A 21939-nucleotide genomic window follows, 5' to 3' on the forward strand; every position below is an offset into this window, starting at 1 on the left:
GAGGTTATAACATAACAAGGTTATGTCCCTTGTTTCACTACTGTTCCAGTGTTCTCAAACTTTGGAAAACATTCCCCGTAGATTCCTGTAAAAAAGAAGATTCTTTTCTGTAAGTGCCTAGACTACAAGGTATATATTTTACATACCTTTTTTTGGGATAATTACGTGGTCAGCTTTCCCCTAACAACTGTTCTGTCAATGCATCACTTACATGACTGACTCATTTCACACGGATTCAGCAGCTCATTTCAGCAGGCAGACCCACTCTCTTCTGATATATGTTGCATCAGCAGCTGCACACTGACCAACTCCCACTGGTTCTGCATACAAGATCTCTCATACCTAACCTCCATGCTCATCACCCATTCCTGGCATTGCTGCTCTGGGTACTAATCAAACACAGTAGGCCCCTCTGTGCTTGCTTGCCCTTTCTCCTTCTCCTCTGGAACTACTGCTCCATGCCTATATCCAAAGCAGACGAACCTCTTTTACGTTCTGTATTCCATTACTGAATATCTGGTTGACATCATCTTCTTTAACGCCTATCCTATACTAATATTCTTTGAGTGATGTGGTGTTTCCAACCCCAAAGCAAAGTCGGAGATAGGCACTGCAGCATCCTGGACTTCATTCTAGACAGTACCCTATGCAGCATCCTAGAGAAATTTTGTTCATGAATGCGCTACAGTTATAGGGCATGTATGTTTGGCTGGCATCAATCAAGTTATACATCTTTAAAATCTGAATTTTCTGGCTTGTGTTATTGTTGACCTGGTAAATTAGTAAAAGTGGCTCTTCCAAAAATCAGGTGCTTTCACACACATTCATACGTATTTCTTGCAGTGTTTGTTTTCCTTTTGGATTTCTCTAAACTTTGGCTGTCAATACAGTCTTTTAAGTGTCATCTTGTCAGGTTAATATGTTTAAGGTACACAATTGTACAGGGCTGACAGGAAACCAGACAGTGATTTCTGCGTTCCCTAGCTGAATGATTTTGTACCCTACTTGAAAATGACATGACTGAGGTCTCTCATATTTGGCGTTAAGTATAGAACATTTAGAAAACTTCTAGTTCACTTCCATAGTAACAGAAAAACATACCAGTCACTCTCCTAGAGGATTACTTACTACTTTCTGTACAGTTTCTTTTTCACATTCTTTCATACAGTGCTTGCATCTAAAATTTAAGGACAGAATAGAATAGACTAGACTATTTTGGTTGGAAGGGACCTACAACAATTATCTAGTCCCACTGCCTGACCACTTCAGGGTTGACCAAAAGTTAAAGCATGTTGTTAAGGGCATTGTCCAAATGCTGCTTAAACACTGAGTATATATAAAGTATATATAGAGTATAGACTATATATTTTTTAAAATTACCAAATAAACAATGAAAGCTTTCCATTAATATGAAAATTGTTGTGAGTGAAAACACTAAATCACCTAAGTCTCCAAGGGATTCCTCAGCAGGCCTTAAAATTCATTTTTTCCCCTTTGTGTTACAGAAGAAGAAGAAGAAGGTGTTGTTTTAAGATTTAAAAATGTTATTTAAACATTTTCATAGTCTGGAGAAAAAGATGCTGCTCTCACCACCATCCCTTGCCATGTATTTCTGGTCCTTTTCTTTTGCATATATTAATGGCTGTATACTTTATGCATAGCTAGATGAGGGATCTGATCTAGCCGAACATAACCCTACAAAAAGTACTAGTTCTCAAGCATATCAGCTCAGATCCATGCCACTGAACAACAGAGGGGAAATATATGGTCAAGAGTGAGAGACATTCCTTTTCAGCTGTAACTTGAGTTTAGAGCAGCTTGAACCAGTCACAAAAGCGTACCCTGAAAGTGAAGGGTGAAAACGAAGTTTCACAAGCTGTACCGAAAAATAATAGAATCATAGAATCATAGAATAGCATCATAGAATAGTTTGGGTTGGAAGGGACCTTTAAAGGTCATCTAGTCCAGTCTCCCTGCAATGAGCAGGGACATCTTCAACTAGATCAGGTTGCTCAGAGCCCCATCCAACCTGACCTTGAATGTTTGCAAGGATGGGGCATCTACCACTTCTCTGGGCAACCTGTTCCAGTGTTTCACCACCCTCATTGTGAAAAAGTTCTTCCTTATATCTAGCCTAAATCTACCCTCTTTCAGTTTAAAACAATTACCCCTTGTCCTATCGCAGCAGGCCCTGCCAAAAAGTCTGTCCCAATCTTTCTTATAAGCCCCCTTTAAGTATTGAAAGGCCACAATAAGGTCTCCCCACAGCTTTCTCTTCTTTCAACCTTTCCTCACAGGAGAGGTGTTCCAGCCCTGTGATCATTGTTGTGGCCTCTTCTGGACCCTCTCCAACAGGTCCGTGTCTTTCCTGTGCTGAGGACCCCAGAGCTGGACGCAGGACTCCAGGTGGGGTCTCACCAGAGCAGAGTAGATGGGCAGAATCACCTCCCTCGACCTGCTGGCCACACTTCTTTTGATGCAGCCCAGGGTACAGTTGGCCTTCTGGGCTGTGAGTGCACATTGCTGGCTCATGTCCAGCTTTTCATCCACCAGTACCCCCAAGTCCTTCTTCTCAGGGCTGCTCTCAATCCCTTCATCCCCCAGCCTGTACTAATACCAGGGTTTACCCCAGCCCAGGTGCAGGACCTTACACCTGGCCTTGTTGAACTTCATGAGGTTCAAACAGGCCCATTTCTCCAGCTTGTCCAGGTCCCTCTGGATGGCATCCAGAGGGTGCCCTTGGTGAAGCCATGCTGGCTGTCTCGAATCACCTCCCTGTCTTCCATGTGCCTTAGCATCTGTTTTCATTGTTCAGTGTATCCTGCATACAAAGTTTATACAGAATCTTAATTCAACTGAGAGCCTAGGTAAGTGTTTAATTTTACTAATTTCAGTGATACTTAACTGAGTTTAAAATCAAGCACATATCTGTATGTTTCATGTCTTGGAGCCATAGGAAAAAGAAAATTCAATTTTCAGAACAATTGCTTTCATCTTCTGAAGTGATATACTGCAATTTGTGACCTAAGGAAACATTTGATAAATATACCTTTACCAGAAATAAATGTTCTCTGTACACGTACTCTAGACATATCTTGAAAAGACGCAGTGTTTGTTTAATCATGATACAATGGCTGTTTCTTTGTATATCCAGCATTATATTGAACATCATAATTTCTCAAATATTGTTTTGATTCCTTATGCTTTTATTCAGAAGATACAGGCATAGTACCAACACAAACATAATATTGTTACATATCTAATTTCTGTTCTCCTGTTAACCTTTGCTTCTGTTTGTTAGCAAAATGAAGTACCCACAGTATACATTTTATGCTTTCTGTAGTTTTGTTATCTATATAATGCAAAAGGACGCCCCCATTTCTTTAAAAAACCCCACCTTCAGTCCTTCCAAAAGCCTGCAACAAAATTGTTGATGTTAATAATGCTTCAGACTGATAGATTGATACGTGCGTGGCCAGGAGCACCATGACCCAGCACAGCACTTCTGTATTAATAAGACATAAAGTCAGACCATTTATCATTCAGTGTAGCCAGCACACAAATTAGAGAACAGCTTGCCAGGGTATATTGTGGTCTCATTACTTTGTTTTTGCCATAGTTGCAGAATAGATAGCTTCGAAACCTTCCTGTGCTCTACTGTGACAGGAGAGTGTTCGTGTCATGGTGACCCGACTGAGTTGTTCAGTTGCGTACAGTGCTGACTCAGGAGCCTTAAGTGTCCTAACCAATTCGCCAAGCAGCAGACTCTTCTAAATGAAAAGAAGGAAAACTCCATAAAGATATAATCAGTGGCAGTTACCACAGGTGTAAGATATTCAGCAGTGCAATCAGAATATGAAACTTTGGGAGTAATTTACTGGATGTCACTGAGGAGCACACGCTTTCATGACGGTACAGTATATTTTTTATTACATAGCTAGTATTTCCATGCTGAAAAATACTGTTACTGTTTAATGAAAACAATAACATATCATAAGATAACATACTGACACTGCCTTATATTGGTTACTGTTCAAACATTGTAGTTGAGAGACATTTTATAGCTAATATTCATGTTTGAAGTATATGCATTGGTCTGCATTTTGTATACCTCCTGCCTTGTCAGTTATTTGCTATCTTTGGGGAGAGTGATTTTCTCTCAGGAAAACTTTGAACTATTAAAAATAATGCAGATAACTTAAATTTTTAAACCCTTCAAATAGACAGTTCAGATCTCAAACTGCTAAGTTCAGTTTCTTAAATCAATGAAATTTGACCTTTGTAGTGGTTCTTTAACTAAAGATCCTTGTTTAATGCGTTTGGATTGCATATTTATGTTTGTGAATGTTTCTTATTTAATGTTTTTTCGACATATAATACACGCACAACTGGTCTCCTGATTGAGTATACCTTGATGTTCGGTTTTATTTTGCAATGTAATACATTCATCTAGAGGTATATTTGCTTATTCCCAGAGGGTGAAGCAGATTTTAGACTGCTCCCATTGTATTTCTGTCTACTCTTTGTTCATTAAATGGAAAATATGATCCAGATACAGCGTAGTGTGCTCTGCCAGAAGAAATCAGTGAAGATCTCTTTCAAGCAGCGAGGCCCTTCTCTGTGAATGAGGTAAAGCCTCTAAACCTGTGCACTCTGTGTATATCCTTGGAGAACCACCACAGAGACTGGCTCTGCCTCTGCTGCTCTGAAAGAGAAGGCTGCAAAGTGTCTTTAAGCTATACATCTCGGTCTCTGTGTGTGCATGTGGCTGCCCCACAGACCGCTGCTGCACTGCTTCCAGGAATGAGCCTAGAGGGGTAGGCTTGGGGTAAGGGAAAACAAAAGTCTGGTTTTGAGGATGGCTCAAAAACTAACCTGTACAATCAGTGCAGGATTACTTTTTGCATATTCATTTTGGATTCTGAAAAGATTCTCGGAAACAGTCTCTAGCACCAGTAACCAGAAGAAAGAGCAATATACCCCATGTGCTGATTTCTTAGAATTTTCTTTGGAAAACATGCATTTCAAGATAATGTCTCTCCTTCTGGCTTGCCAGTCTGCTTCCTACTGCTGTACTCTTAAGATCTCAAGTGCTGCTGTACTCAAAGGTACAGAGCAGATGTATAAGACAATTATTGGAAAGAGAGTTGTATCTCTGTCCTGGGTAACAGTGAGAAACCCTTTGTGCTTACGGATCTGGGAAAGGGAATGACCTAGACCTGTACAACTTAGGGATCATTTTTTACTAATTTTCCACTCGCCACTTTGATCATCGCTTCCTAGCGTTGATTTGTGGCACCTCCTTCCCTCCCTTTCTCCTCCCTCTACTTGGCTTCTTCCTGCTGCTTAACAAGCTCAATTGGTTTTATGTATGTAATTCTTTTTTTAAGAGAGTTTGAAGGTGGTCTCTGAAAGAATTGCTTTCATCCAGAGCCAGGAGCTGATCAAAGCAGCACACAAAAGCCGAATGGGAGCCAAGGCAGAGCTGCCTGACCAGCCATAGGGTCAGTTCTGTGCTGGAGAAATAGTAAAGCATATCAGCTGAACTATGCTGGAAGCTGCTGATAAGGGATTTTCTCTCCAGTAACACCTGCAAAGTTTATGAGATCCTGCAGGAAAATCAAAGAAATCTGCATCAGAATACGTTGTTTCCTGCAGCGAGGAATGTGAAAGCATTTACAGGATGAAGTGCCATTGCCTAAATGTATTTATTGCCATATCATATATTAGGCTCAGTCTGCACTATTATTACAACGCTGGGCTATCACCCAGCTCTACATTTACTTTTATGAAGTGGCTCCTTAGCCCAGTTGTCAGGGTATTAAGGAATGACATATATGATTGTCTATGAAAAGAAGATTCACGCTAAATGAAAAAAGCAAGTAAATGAAAATCAGTGTTATCATTATGTATGTCTGAAAATAGATTTCCAGTGAAAATTATAATTAAGAAACAAGTTAATAATAGATGCTCAGTCATCTTTAAAAAGTCTAGTTAAGATTTCTTCTGAATTCTTTTTGCAGATACAGGTTTTTATCAGGCATTGGTCCCAAAAGTGATTATGATTATAATTTTTTAAAAATTCGAGTACGTATGACTTTTCACAAAGGACTTTCTATTATGACCTATTTGAACTTTGTCTGGCATTTTTTATTCTATATTAAGATAAGCTAAAATAGAGTGCCATTTTTAAACAAGTCATTACTTTAAATGTCTCAGAAAAATTCAACTCTTGTTTGAGAGTAGGTATAAAAGTTTCTAGGGTGAAGGAAGTTTAAGTTTTCTGTAGTCGTAAAGGAAGACTAAACTATGTCTTAAAACCAAAACAGCCTTTCATCCTTAAATAATTAAAGGAACCTGGTTGCAATTGGAGTTTTCTGTTTCCCCAGAAAACTACAATGTAGGCTGTCACAGCTTAGATTCCTTGTCACTAAATTGCCAACGTGCCTTAGTCAGGATCTCCAAGCATAGCTGTATATTTTAATGGGTTTATGACAAGTTAGATTGCTTTGTATGTAGTCAAGCTTTATTTTTTTGGTTCAAAGTAAAGTTGAATTTGTATGAGAAGTTTAAAAATACGATTTTTTGTAGACAGATCTGGAAATTCTTTTTTCCTTTTCCTGTAGAAAATATTCATTTGTTATTTTTACTACTGTACCCTGCCTGAATTGTAGCACTTTCATTGAAAAGTGAACACTCTGTCCTTGAAAGTAACGCGTGGTCATTTGCAGTTGAAAAATTTCAGCAAAAATAAGAAAATACTTGGTTTTAACTGAAGTTCTCTTTCCAGTGGCCAAAACGGATGTGAAATAATTTCATATTAAGAATGATTCATTAAATAGTTTGATTTATTATCTACCCGAAGGAAAAAAGAAAGCTACAGCTTTTCAATAGTGTTTTTATTGAGGTTGTTTAACATTGATTTGTCCAAGTCTGTTTTCATCCCTTTTGATATGGATCTATGTGATTTTTTCCAAGGGCACAGAGGGCAGTTAACAAATGGGCTTGATTTTTCAGTAGGTGGGGAAAATTGCACATATATTTGATTTCATTGCGAAGGTGTCCGTATTAATCTCTGCAGCAATCTCCCAAGAATAAAGGCATCTCACTATTATTTACTTCTGAAGTGAGAGAGAGATGGATTTCAGTGATTGATAGAAGCAATTTGGCTTGGGATCTAAAGTTGCCAAAAAGCTTGGTGGTGTCTTCCCAGTTCCCACTCTTCCCAGTGCACTTGAAAGCTTGGCACCTTTCGGTCCGCGCTCTCGTTCCAGCATCGTGTTGCTTGGAAACATGAGTCAGTGGAGGAAATCATCTCACTCTTCGTGCAGGAGAAATCCCGCGTCTGTCGTCAGCGTAATTTTCAAAATCAAAAGAAGATACCAGATGAAAATTAAAAGCAAACGCAAAAGAAAAAGAAGTGGTAGAGAGATCTGAGTCATCTTCTTGCAGTATATTCTCTTTATGGAAACAGTAGCAGAGTTGTTCTTGGCTGTATAAAGATGGTAGGATTATGTTCTCTGTGACCTGTCATCAACCTTAATCAGGGTCTCTGTGTTTAATCATGAACTACTTTCCAAGGTGGCATTATTAGGAAACCATTAAGTTTAATCTGGTCTGCTCTGTAGATAACATTTCTAATATAATTCCACAGGAGATATATGAGTTCTAAGATCTGGTAACAGAAAAGGAGCTGGAATTTCTGGCAAAGGTAACTGTGGTTTAAGTGAAAGCTTTTATGTTGCCTTTAAAATGTAATGGACAAATGGGGTCTACTGAATTGCCATAACTTTATTCAAATATGAAACACAGAACGACTGGAGACTTTTAAATGATCTGACAGCTTTATTGCTGTGGAATAAATTACTTCACCAAAGAAGTGGATTTCAATCAGCAGATGTATAAGTGACTACTGATTTTAATCTTATTATTAGTACTATGGAGTTGAGCTTAGCAGAGGATCATAATTTCATTTCTCAGCAAATTTTGAAGCTTCAAAATTTCTCTTTCTGGGTAAGACTAACAGCAGAAAATCGAACCCTTTTTGAAGATTTTGATGAAAATCATAGGAATAGTAAAACATTGATCTGGAAGTGATCTCAAATGAGGAAATGTATTTAAATGTTTCCCACACTCCAGTATTATATCATAACCATCAGTCTTCTGAGCCCTTTTTTCCTCTCTCTTACTGCCAGGTCATTCAGGCAGAATATTATGAGGAAACAGATTTGACTTCCAGAAAATAATATTTTTTTGCAGAAATTGTCAATAGTCCACCTATTTACTACGCCTGTAGGTGGCTTTGTACCAACAAATAAAAAACTCGGTAAATTACTTCTACAAGTGATAATTATGTGGTACATGAATAACCAGATTCCTTTCTGAAAGAGTAAGTTTTTCTTTGTCTTTGCCCATATGAGCTACAGCTGTATTAGAAAATTAAACAGTTGCAGGAAAAATTCCTGTGTGCCAGAAATCAATTTTCTGTTGTAATGTCTTGGCATGGCGCTGGTGCTAGCACTCAGTCTCTGTAGCAATTCCCAGGCACACTTCAGAAGTTATGATGGGCTGGTGACCATTCCCAAAAGGCATTTTGGATGGAGTAACTTTGTTTTGAGGCTAGTAGTAGAGACATAAGCTATAATACTATGCTGAGTCTGGTGGGAGGTGAATTTCAGTAAGAGTCTCTCTTAGTTCTCTTGAGTGAAGAATTTTATTAACCTGTGGGAACAGATTTACCACATAGTATCATTTTTACACAAGAGAAATGTTAACATAGAAGATTAAAAATAACTTATTCTTCCAAATGCAAAGCTAAAGAAAGCACTGTCTATAATTACAGATATCTTCATGGAAATAAGAGTACACAGTCTTCTGGCTGAACTGAATCCATGAGGAAGATCTCATAGTATGTATTACTGCCATTGAAGAGAATCAGTTTTGTGCTGTCTCCAAATTTACTTTTCTTCTTATAGTTACATTTACATACAAGTCCCTGCCCTAGGATTTTTTTCTTCTTAATCAGATTCTTGTTTTTAATACAGGTTTTCAAGAATTATTAGAGACTTTGCTGAACTTTAGAAATATTGATGGATTTTGAATGTTACTGGATGGATCTAACTCATGTTCAAAGAGCAAAAGGATCACACTAACAACTTTTCTGGTACTGATGTGTGAACAGATTGTTAACCTGAAGTAAAGAATGCTTTCTCCTCCCAGACAAGTTTTAATAGATAGCCTTTTGGATACCGAAATCCATAGTTCATCCAAACAAAACCCCTCATTTTATGCAAGTGATGAACTGCCTCTTGCCATAGCAATAATAAATTATTTTGGAGTAACAGTGAGCTTGCAAACATCTTACCATTCTCCTCTTAGAAATGATACAATAGAAATTACTCTGTTAGGCCATTTCAAAAGTATGAAAGCTGGCTGCTTAAACTCAGAAAATATATCCATTGCTATACTGTTTTGCTGGAAGGATTAATATATTAAAGTAATAATGTCAATTATATTTTAGAATGAAAAAAATTTGCAACTTACTATGAAACTTTTCCTCCTGTAATAATTTGTAAATCATAGCTAAGATTGAATTTGTTAGTAATTAACCATGTCTTCCTAATTTCCCACTTAGATCCCTTGACTATTTTTTCAAGCCTTCTTAAAACAGCCCACATATATTCTTTACTTAGTTTCTGCTGAAGGCAGTCTTTCTTTATGAGTCTATTTCAATGGGAGTTGTCAAAAGCCCTGGATTAATTTCCATGCTCTGAAGTCCATAGCTTTCCTTAGGATACCCAGTCTGTCCTAGGTATAGGATAAATTTTGTCCAGAATTCATAGAATCATAGAATCGTCAAGGTTGGAAAAGACCCTTAAGATCATCGAGTCCAACCGTCAACCTATCACTGCCAAGTTCATCTATACCATGTCTTCAAGCACCGTATCTATCCGTTCTTTAAATACCTCCGGGGATGGAGACTCAAATTGCTGTGCTACATCTTCAGTCTTCACAAAATCTTAATACTCCCCACCGATCTTTATCACAGACAACTGCAACTAAAAAGTCGCTAGTGTGTTACCGTCTTTGTTCCGCTGTGCAGAAGATCTCCCTCCAAGATCTAGGTGATGGGACTGCATGTCCTCCTGCTACAGGCAATCGCTCTGTGTTATCATGACCAGTCACTGCCGTGGCTGTTGTGGTAGGTACTGGCCTGTTGGCCGAGAGGGAACTCCTTTTCTAAATCACAGCAACTGGAGTACGGGGTCATAGCAGAATGGTGCAGGTTTTCTTCAAAACCTGACTAGTTCAACTGCAGTTGAACTTGAAGTTGACTTTATATGTGACAGATATTAACCCTTGAGATCCCTCTTTTTCCTAGTCACGTAATGCCTGTTTACCACAGGAATCCTGACAGTTCCTTGTTTGTAATTTGAGGGCTGTTCTCTTTAGTGACTAACACACTTCTCTCATTTTCAGACGCCTGGACTTGGCATCTCTCTTTGGCAGCATCATCCATGGGTTTCTAAGACATTGCCCTGACCTCCTTCATTTGTATCTGCAATTGTTTCTTAGACTCCCAAGTTCCTCAGAGTGGTTTTCTTCTTTTTATCATGGTTTTAAGCAGCTCTTCCAGGTCCAGGTCTTTCCCTTTTTTCTCCCCTTTGTATTCACAAGTATTTTTCTCTCCATGCTCTCCATGGAAACTGACAGTGTGATAGGGAGGTGTCCTTTGATTTATCAGTAGTTGGGGTCGAGGGCTATCCTTCTGTGTCAGCGTGGGGTTTTTTTTAATAGATCTGGTCACCGTCTATGTTCGTGGCTTGGAATTTCACAAGCATTTGAAAGTTTAGCCTGTGCCACCCACTTGTATCCAAGAGAGACATAAATCTGGGCTGGGAACGCTGAGTTCATTGAAGCAGGAAAATAGGACTCAAAGCCTTTGCTTCCTGGTGCCACAGAGTCAGCAATTTACAATTCAGGTACCACAGTCTGAGCAGCTTTAAAGAAAAGAGGGGCTGACAGCCATCACAGGGTTAGTGAGAAACAGCTTCTCCCTTGCTTGCTTCGTAGAAGTAATGTCTCCTGCAACTGAGAGAGTCACTGGGACTCTGAATGACAAAGGCTGATTTTGGCAAAAAAAGCTCCTGCAATGCCCATTTTCTGGTTCCAGGGGTGTGCGTTTGATGGTGAAAATGGCTATAAAATGCTTATTACATCTTCCAAAGTATGTTCCTGGATTTATGATTGTGTTTGGCACTGTGATTGTAAGATCCCACAGGTACACAAGAGCTTACCAGGTGTACAAATCCAGAAAGCATATTTTTGTTTCATTTTACAAACCCATTCACATATTTAAATTAGCACCCCAATGGATAAACAAACAAGCTTATGTTGTAAAGGATTCCAGGACTTGTGCCTTGCACCAATAACTTAGTCTTTACTGATTCCTTATCTGTAACATCACATTGTTAAGATGCTGGTTTCTGCCATCCGCAGGGTTAAATATAGGGTTTCTGTTTTGTCCACTAGTGGGCTCTATAAATCCCGAGCAAGTATGTTAAATCCCTGTAAATGGAATATCTATTTCTGTTCCTAATAAACTGTAGAGAATAATAGCTGGCTGTGTCTGTGGAATAGAGTTTATAAACAGAAATATTACAGTGTTTTCTCATTCATCACAATTAGATCCAAATAGTGATCAGTAGAGCAAGTAAGCCTTCATTGCATAAAGCAGTCTGCGTGCCTGTTCATCTGATAATGCTTTTGAGTTGTCTCAGAATGTTTTGTCTCACTCTGGATGAATTTAAAAACTTCCTATTTTTCATGTGCTTTAATGAAGCTTTTCCAGAAGTAAATAAGTTTGAAAATCGGGTAGACCAGTCTGCTTTGCACGGTCATGTTGAGAACAGGTAGAATCCAGCCCTTTGTAAGACAAGCCACTGCAGTCAAACTTTTGGATATTCTCTTTGTGCTGTATGAATGTTTTTTTAAGTGTAAAAAGTCTTTTGGATGTTATATGATTTTTTCATGGTTTGACTCTGTATTTAACTAAAGCAGTCTATGTAAGAAAGTGTGTGGAATGGACGATAGCTGTATGCTATTTCTATTCCTGAAGGTGTAACTTTGAATGTTAACATGTCGAGAGCATGTTCATGCATTTTTATTTCTCTTTAGTCCGGACTTTCAAGACTGTGATGAAAAGTCATGTAGAACCATATTGTACCTGCCCCTGAAAATGTAGAGATGGGTCCCTGAGCCTGCAGATGCCCGCAGCATAACAAGAGAAAGTATGAGTTCATAATATGGGGAGGAATTTAAAAGAACAAAGAATTAAATAGGTATCTGTCAGGTGTCTCGATACTTATTTGTCCTTGTTACATTAAACATAAAACATCAATGTAACAAAGACAAATAATTACCAAAATACCTGACAGTCATATAATGGTTGAAAGATGGATTAGAATTAGAACTGAACATCGTCTAGTGTTTTTGTGTAGAAACAGCATTTAGTATAATTCATTTCAGAGCCTGACCTTGGGTTTCCTGCGTACACCTCTGATAATGCTCTTTAAGGACAATACTGATGTCAGGCTTTCCTCGTTGTCTTCAGCTGTGTTTGGTGTAGGTGAACTTAAAACGAGGAGCCAGACGGTTCCTATCAGTGTGGAAAGGGAACTGTAATCTGCTTTTTGTGTTGGAAGAGAAGATGCATCCTCACTTCCATATTAGCACTGGACATCACTAACAGGCTTTGCAGCTTCCCGCTTGCCCTTCACCAAATGGATACGTCACTATTACTCACTGCAACTTTTCTGTTTGATTTTGTGTATATACACAAATATTTTGTCAGGAATGCCTGCTTTTAATCTAGATCTTCTTCTTAAATGCTGCCTGCATAATTTTGTAATTCTTATTGTGCTTCTATTAATACTGTATATATAATATCAAAATGCTATATTATATGGCATTAACTATATATATATAGTATTAACATGATACAAACAAGTATACAAAAATATGATTATATATGTAAAATATGCTTTACAAAGTCATAAAAAGATAGGCAAATCGTCAACTTTGTATGTTGTTCCTTTCAAACTCCTTTTTCCATCACGAGCAGTGTGTGGTTTCACAGTAGTTTTCCTTTTGCTTGAGTGATTCCTACAGGATGCTTCCCAACAGGCTCATTTCCCAAGCAGTGCCCAGTGCTGAGGAGGGGCTGGTCGATGTTTAGGAATTACTGCCACAAACAGGAAGCGTTTCATGCTTTCTATTCACAGTTACGTGAGGAGGGAAAGGACATGGGGCCCAGGGCAAGAGCTACTTTGTAATAGGAAAAGAAAGCTGACATGGCTTTTGGTTCTACCAGTTCATTGTATTCGCTGTGGAAAGCAGGCGGCAGTTAAGTACGTGGGATATTCAGCTGGAAGAGATTGACTCCTCAATGACAGAATGAGTAAATTATGCGGTTTCACTAACAATAAAGTCCTAATAATTAAATGCAAAATCAAATAGATAATTGATAATGTCTCATTCTAAAAAAAAAAAAATTCATGTTTACAGGGAAAAATACTGCTTAAGGCGAGAAGGAAAAGCAATTAGATTTCACAGTATCTGAGTTACAGCAAAGCTACATTATTTATGAGACAGCACCTCTAAAAGATATGTTGAACTGCTTTAGCCATGAGTTTTCAGCCATGATGGGCCATGCAAAAAGAAATACACAAAACTGTGCTGTTCCCCAGATCCTCTAACATTTATTCTGTTCAAATCATGTAAAACAGAAAGGCTGTTTAACAGATGAGATTGCTTACTATTGAAAATGCATCTCCTCAATTGCTATATAAACCAAGGAATTACTTGAATCAGATTTCTAGCCACATCTTCAAGAAGGTGTCAAAGCTTGCTGCCTTTCTGCTGACTTACAGAAAGCTGTTACTTTTAGATAACTTCCTGTAATTTACCAGCAGGATCTGCTCAGCCACTGCTGCAGTCAATGTTCTTTTCCTTTGCCTTTCTTTGTGGACAATGAAGCTTCTCTCTTTCATGAGAAATGTTGTGGTCCGACATCAACATGCACTGATTGAGTTCTGAGTGCTAAAATTGAAATATCTTTTTTTTTTTTTTTTTTTTCTTCTTGTCTCTTTTTTGAGAAGATGGGAAATTCTTACGCTGGTCAGCTCAAGACGACACGGTTTGAAGAAGTGTTGCATAATTCTATTGAGGCCTCTCTCCGCTCAAACAACTTAGTTCCCAGACCAATCTTTTCTCAGTTGTATTTGGAAGCTGAACAGCAACTGTCATCACTGGAAGGTAGGAAATAGTGGAATTTATATTTCTGCTCAAAGACAATTCTGCTGTTTGCTCTCCCAAGGTTCAGCACACACATTTCAAATCAGAATAGAGAAAAACAAAAGTATTTAAAGTTTTTCTTTGGATTTTTTATGATCTACAAATATATATATATATGTATTAGAATTTGATTAAAAATACAAAATGCATTGCCTTTTATTTTGACAAAATTAAGCCACTTGCTTGCTTAAGTTTATCAATATGCATAAACTGAAGTACTAGGAATTGTTCCATATAAATGTGTGGAGGAATCTTTGGAGATTTGGAACATAAATCTGTTATCCTATAATTTATTGTACATTGCTGAAAGTTATACAGTAAATGATGGTAAACACATGATAGATTTATAAAAGATATATGCTAAGACTGATTTTCATTGTGGATAAATACAGCAGAAATATGTTTAACTTTTAAGAAGGTTTACAATTACTTTGGGCATAATGTTTTTAGTTATTCTGTGGTTGCAAAGGTGTGTTCTCTGCACAAGTTGGTATTTAACACATGGGATTTCTCACTGAATTTTTGTGTGTGTTTAGAGAAGCCTGCTTTCTGATTTTCATTTGCTCAGTCTTTTTTCTTGGAAGTAGTATAGTTTAAATGAACTGTATGGATCTGATAAGCAAACTCATGATACAACGTGGTGTTTTGGTGTGCTGTTATGTGTAGTAGTCTTGGGGTTTTCAGTGAGTTTACTGGTGTGTGCAGAACACCAGCATGCTGCTGCAAGGTTATGTTTAATAATTTCATTATTTAGCCATTTCTGTCACCAGGGTGGTGTTCCATTTCTTTTGACCAGGTCTACTTCCCCTGTCATACTTTGCTAAAGGTGGCTTAGATATATATGTAATGAAAAATGTGTAATGGTTAACAATCCACAGTAACAGAAAAAAAAAATCAGGCCAAGAAGTAGTAGTAGATAAAAGTATTTTGTGCAGATTAAACTCTTTACTATTACCTCATGGTAACAGCTGAGAAAACTGAAAAATTGAAAAAGTAAATCTGCTCATAGCTCGCACAGCAGTAGTCATGTCTTCTTTTTTTTTTTTCCCTAATATAGGACATAATAATAAATATACATTCATTGTTTAAATATATGTGCTGCTTATTCCCTACACAAAGTGATCCTTCTATCAAACCCTTCTGTGAGGATTTCGTAAACTTTGCCATGGCAACCAACTGTGATGTCACAAAATGGATTATGACATCGGTTGGGAAAGATGCTACAGGAGCAGATGCATTCTTCAGGAACAAAAGTGCGATTTCACACTTCTGTAACTTCTTTCTTTCAAGGCTTTCGAAGAACTTTCCAAACCTTGAGGGGCTGATTCTGTTTTCTTTGCAGTTAATGGGAACAGAATTGAACTGTAATTAATTAAAAGTCTCACAACAGCCTGGCAGAGAACATTCCTTTCATGAAAGTTTCAGACAAGGGGAACTCTGAAGGGACCTGTAATAGAGTTTTTCCTAGGTTGTTCCTCAGGTGGGAGAGGTCTGCAAGCTGGCGTCATGTACTCCAGCCTCATCATAAATTGAAATTTCCACTTCCAGCTACAAGAATCCCTGTGCTCTGAGGGCCAGGAGGCATCTGAAGCAGGGAGCCATCCTCGGGGTCTTGTATAAGCCCCTGTCCTCCCCTCTCATTGTTATCTTTCCTTGGCCCTGGCATTCTGACGTGGTGGTATGCTCCGACTGTCCTTGGTCGTAGCTGCCTGTTGGTCCTCAATACAGCAAGGGTTTTCCTGTGGTGAAGCAGACATGATATAAATAATTTAGACAAGGTAGTGCAGTGGGTCAATGCAACCCAAGTGTTTTGGCTTTCCGTTTTGTGGACTGATAACATGTTATAGATGTTCAAAGTAGCATTTGGCAACAAAACCAGCCATCAGAAATAAGGCTGATATTATGGATTTTTGTCTGTAATGATGTTATAATATCAAAATTGCTAGAGAGCCTAACAACTGACTATATAGTCAGTTTAAGAAAAAAAACTGCTGGAAATTTTTTTTTAAGGTTTATCGATCACCTGTTGTAACCTGTAATTATTTTTAGGTTTATATTTTTTGTTTTAAGAACATTTTTCTGTCTCCTTTTGATACCTAAATGACCATCTAAACCAGAAAAAAGTAACTAGCCACTGAGACTAGCCTAATATCATTACATATCTGTTATGATAATTTATGCCTAAAAATAATTTATTTGTGCAAAAGTGACTGTAGCGTGCCTGGAGACAAGTTAAATGAACATGTTGGTCCCTTCTGGCCTAGATGTTACATTTTTTGCAATGAACTTCCAAACTCTTATTTTCCAGTCTACACATTCTAGATTTGCAAAAACCATACATATTACAAATGTATGCCTTTATAGTAATTTATACAATTGCATTTGCCTATAAAATTATTTGTAGCTATGTAAATTAAAAGTATCACGTTCACCTAAGTTGGTTTAGACATAATGTCAGATCTCCTTGGCTCCAATAATAGTATGTTTTTTCATTCTGATTTTTTTTTCTGCCTTTTTATTATTGATGTGTTTCCTCTCTTTTTCAGACCTGTCAAATTCATGTAGTGCTTAAAATAGTCCAAAAACACTATCATCATTTAAACAAACCTATTGCTAGATTTTTCATTTTATCAAAAAGCCTGCACTTTGCTGTGGTCTCACTGGTTGTACATTTCTAATGACGGTCTTCTTAAGTCTTCTGAATATTCTTAGCCTTTGTAATTGCAGAACATATCTGCAAATGCCAATAAATGGTCTGGATCTTCAGGAACTTTCTAGGAATGTGCATTTAAAACTCTTTACAATACAAGGCAAGGTTATTTGGCTCTAACAGGTTTAGATTTCTTGCATATCTCTGTCTGCCTGATTATTACCATATAAAATGCAAATTAAACCTGCGGACTGGTTCACCAGTTATTAGAAGTCAGTATGTGCAAATCAGTGAGGCTCTTTAATTCTTCACTTTTGAAATCAAAACCCCATTTGGATCACAATCATATTCACCGTTTTGATTCTCTAATTAAATCTTATTTCTCAAATACAAAATATATTTCTTCCATTTTTCTCTTGTGCATTTGGGTGCCATCTTTTAGGCCTGTGTATTATGTTTGTGCCAAAGAGGTGGGAAGCTCATTTCAAAAGTTAATGACAAACATTATTTTTCCCTTAGCATCCAATCCTATACCAGCGATATCACTGGGACTTCAGGGGGAAAAGGATGGGAAGCGGTGTGGCGAAGCAACGCGGAGCAGCAGTGTGGCTGTTGGCTCCACTGCAGTGAGGTTGTTCCCTGAGCGTTGTTGTAGTCAGCTCTGATAGCAGCGCCACATTCTGACATGAACTTTGCAGTGAACTTGTGTCTGTGGCTAATGGGTTCCTTCCTTGATCTTCATTTAAGGCAGGCTGTCTGTTCATGGATACAATATGTTTTGTGGCTGTTGATTTAAGCCTTGATGCTGCAATCAGTTTGTGGATAATATCAGCCCTATAAATAGTCCCACTGAGAAAAAAAAAAATGTATATTAAAATACTTGCAGAACTTTTAACTTCTTTTTCAGTTATACCTTAAGGAGAGAAGAATTGTCCATGTGAAATGTCTTAATCACAACTGTATAAACATAAAGGTCTAATAAATTTGTGAGATAATCTTTGTGAGAACTGAAAAGAATTCCTTAAAGCAAACAATGGTGTTCATGGTATCTATGAATAAATTTGAATTCAATAAAGTATGGACAAAATCTTCACAGTATGTCTGTTGGTTTAATGGTGCTATATCAAGTTGCATCAGCTGGCCGCCTAGTTCCACAACATACAACAGAAGAACTATGGTTGTGAGTACACTTTGGCCATCATCTTGTCTCTGGTTTTGAGTGGTTGATTGTATGTTCTTCAGCGATTGTTTAAGAAAAGATGTGGAACAGACACATGCAAACACAGAGTTCTTTGAAGGGGACCTGCTTTAAAAGTACAATGGAAGCAGAAACTGTAGATCTTTTTTAAACCAAGCAGCAGAAACCCTAATGATGCCCTTTACAGGTGACAGCAGCTCATTCTTGTGTATTATAGGTACATATTTGCTCTTGTACTCTTAATTTTTGACCTGAAAGCACTGTATCTCTCCTGTTTCTTAGTCTCCACTTCCATTTCTTGTCTCTACCTTTTTTTTTGATTTCCTGTTATGGCTGAACAAACCTGGTTTACTACTGCCCAAAGGGAAAAATCCCACATCCTGCTCCCCCACTCCTCCTAGCCATATGTTATGTGTATGCCAGTGGCTGGAGAGCTGTCTGGCGGAAAAGGACCTGGGGGTGTTGGTTGACAGCCACCTGAACATGAGCCAGCAGTGTGCCCAGGTGGCCAAGAGGGCCAATGGCATCCTGGCCTGTATCAGAAATAGTGTGGCCAGCAGGACCAGGGAGGTGATAGTGCCCCTGTACTCGGCACTGGTGAGGCCGCACCTTGAGTACTGTGTTTGGTTTTGGGCCCCTCACTACAAGGACATCGAGGTGCTGGAGCGTGTCCAGAGAAGGGCAACAAAGCTGGTGAAGGGTCTAGAGCACAAGTCTTATGAGGAGTGGCTGAGGGAGCTGGGGTTGTTTAGGCTGGAGAAGAGGAGGCTGAGGGGAGATGTTATTGCTCTCTACAACTACCTGAAAGGAGGTTGTAGCGAGATGGGGGTCGGTCTCTTCTCCCAAGTAACAAGTGATAGGACGAGAGGAAATGGCCTCAAGCTGCGCCAGGGGAGGTTTAGGTTGGATATTAGGAAAAACTTCTTCACCGAGAGGGTGGTCAGGCATTAGAAGAGGCTGCCCAGGGAAGTGGTTGAGTCTCCATCTCTGGAGGTATTTACAGAACGGATAGATACGGTGCTTGAAGACATGGTATAGATGGACTTGGCAGCAATAGGTTGACGGCTGGACTCGATGATCTTAAGGGTCTTTTCCAACCTTGACGATTCTATGATTCTATGTTCCCATTTTCTCCCTTTTCATCAATTTTGTCACTTTTTGGATCTCCCACTTAGCTAATTTAGTACATAAACCCAGTAAAAAACCCTGGTCACTTTTGTTTGCTGAGTTAGTTTTCTGCTGGGTTAGCAAGCTGGGATGGCTCAGCACAGGCTCCGGTAAGTGTCAGAGCTGGCACAAAGAGGAAGGCAGGAGCTTTGTGGCTGGGAGTGTGGGGAAAGAGAGGAAAGCCAGACTCACCGCTTTTGCATTGCGTTTGGATGTTAGTCAAGGTTAAGTCATAACACGTAACTTACCCCTGACTTAAATAGCAAAGACAGAGAGCTTCGCTTTTCCCTTGTTCACTTTCAGCATTTTTGACTTTAGACTATGCCCTTAAAAGAGTTGTGTTTCACATTCTGTCCTTATCTGTGTCCATCAGGACTGAAGCTTGATGTTTAGATACTTAAAAGTAAACATACCCTTCAAATCCTCTTCTAGATTGGGATGTAAATCTTAGTAACCTTTAGAGACAAATCTTCAAACTCCAGATTTACTTTCTTCAGCTTCCTCCCTAATTCTTATTTATCCTATAGTATTTGTTTAGGTGATTCTACAATAATTTGTCAATAAAATAAAAAGATATTCTGAGGGGGGTCATAGGAAAAAAAAATCCTTGATGAATATCCTATGGGATTCTGAGTGCCTGATCCAAAGTCAGTTGAAGCAGAGGGAGTATGTCCAGTTGACACTGAGCTTTGGAGGATGACTCTAGTGTGCTTCATTGTTTTTCTGTTTCAAGACTAAAAGCTGGATCAACAGAATAATGTAGGACCCTAACTGCTATTTTACTCACCCAAGTCCAAACAGCTATTCGGTTTCTTGCTGATCCTCAAGTACGCGCGGCCCTCCACCACCCGGTTTTGCCAGTGAAAGCTCTTTGTGTTTGCTGCAGGCGTGTCCCTACAGAAGCTAGAAGCCTAAGACATAAGCCCCACTGGGTTCACTTAGTACTTGTGCCCTATCTTTGTCATATGTAAGGCTGGATCTGGTCCGAAATTTTCGTTAGTCCTGTCCGTAGAAGTGTTCTCCCCATTTACCGTTTAGCTGCACTCCTCTGCTTGCCAGCTTTGTCCCATTTGCCATGAGTGTGTCTGAGCCATAAGAGGGGATGGAGTCATTGCTCAGTATGTTTTGCTGGAGCTGTTCCATTATGCATGAAAAAATTATTGTCCTATGGGCGGGGAGAAGGAAAGAAGCAGTCTCTAGTTGAAAGGCTGAAAAGTACACCAATAATATGCAGCTGAATTCTCTTAACAAGCAAAGTATCATGTAAAAATGCTGATTTAGGTATCCGGCAAACCAGAAAAGTGGTTTACAGCAGAGAATCTCAAGGAGAAACACCTAAAGCCCTTTAAAAAATGAAGCCTACATCATGTATTCTTCTCTCCAGCATTCAGTATTGTCTTCTAGACTAGCACAGTCCATGCATAGGCTTCTGCGAATCATCTTCCTAGACATCTGCCTTTCCTTGACGTTGTACAGGGAGTGGCAGTGCTTTACTCAGAGCTCTGGATGCTGGTAGGAGACAGACGGCCTGAGAATTAGGCGTTCTTATCGTGGCATCATCTGTGGTGAACCTAGTTTCAAGCAGGAACCGTTTCTTCAGTTTCCTGTACAACATCAAGGACATGGTCAAGACCTAATTAATAAAATCTGTACTTGGACTGTAGCCAGGACATTCTAAAGTGCTAAGAAGTAATGACTTTGGGTTTATATTGGCTGTTAATATTATAAACGAAGGATACAGTTACACTTTTGTGATCAGCAAGAGTTCAAACACCAGGAGTTAGGCCTCTAAAAATTGTGAGGTTAGCTTAGAAATAATGAGATTTAAAAAAATAATAAATTGAGGCTTCTTTTTATTTGTCCTTTAGGTTTTTTTACTTTCTCAGGTGCAGTTGGGTCATTCTTTTGAACTTTTTTTTTTTGCACAGGAGCTAAAAGCTTTATTTTTTGATGAAAGACATTCTATTGTAAGCATGACTGGAAGTTGGACCTTTAAGGAAACAACAAATATCTTAAGAGTTGGCAACAGTAAAGTCATTGTCAAGAGGAGAGAATCCAGTTTGGTGTAATACTTTCTGTAACTGGGTCACCCTGTTCATTCATTGGTTTGCTGCCAACATTTTCTGTTGTCTAAGTCATTTATGCTATGATAATTTGTAGCAGGCAGCAGAGCAGATAATGAGGAAGAAGAAGAAGAGGAGGAGGAAGAAGGCTCAGAATCAAGTAGTCCTCCTGTTTCTTACCAGATGAAGCCTCCCCCAGAAGGATGTTGCACTACTGATGGTAAGAAATGCATTAAACATGCTGTCAGAAGGCATTTGCCCTACTGAAAAGAGTAGAACTGGGGCCATTTCTCCTATAATTCATCAGAATGAGATAATCTATATGATATAGAAATCCTAAAAATGTCAGTGTTCATTACCTACCAGATAAAGCTGGATTGCTCTTGGTCGCTTTTATATTTGACAGGGTCTTTGCCCAGTGTGTCAGATAAGCATTTGTGTTGGAATGCCTGGCAAGAGGACAGAACTTCTGTTCTCTTAGGCAATGCGACCTTTAAAAGGTTGAG

The 21939-nt window shown here is 38.8% G+C and overlaps 1 protein-coding gene across 5 annotated transcripts in view; it reads left to right on the top strand.

Annotated features, from left to right (window-relative positions):
- The window catches only part of GREB1 (growth regulating estrogen receptor binding 1), a 105058-nt gene that overhangs the window by 26474 nt on the left and 56645 nt on the right, over positions 1-21939 (top strand). Inside the window, exons 1-5 of one of the 5 annotated variants that reach the window (XM_087774896.1) lie at positions 3599-3912; positions 7655-7711; positions 8843-8908; positions 14160-14316; positions 21531-21653. In XM_087774896.1, coding sequence (XP_087631022.1) covers positions 14160-14316; positions 21531-21653 — 280 coding nt within the window. In that variant the 5' untranslated portion in view covers positions 3599-3912; positions 7655-7711; positions 8843-8908. Of the gene's footprint in view, positions 1-3598; positions 3913-7654; positions 7712-8842; positions 8909-14159; positions 14317-21530; positions 21654-21939 lie in introns of those variants that run through there. The other 4 variants (XM_087774897.1, XM_087774898.1, XM_087774894.1 and 1 more) reach the window with 4 other exon arrangements.

The sequence above is a fragment of the Nipponia nippon genome, unplaced genomic scaffold, assembly GCF_047370975.1.
Source record: "Nipponia nippon isolate SJK-2023a ecotype South Korea unplaced genomic scaffold, ASM4737097v1 scaffold_4, whole genome shotgun sequence".
NCBI lineage: Eukaryota > Metazoa > Chordata > Aves > Pelecaniformes > Threskiornithidae > Nipponia > Nipponia nippon.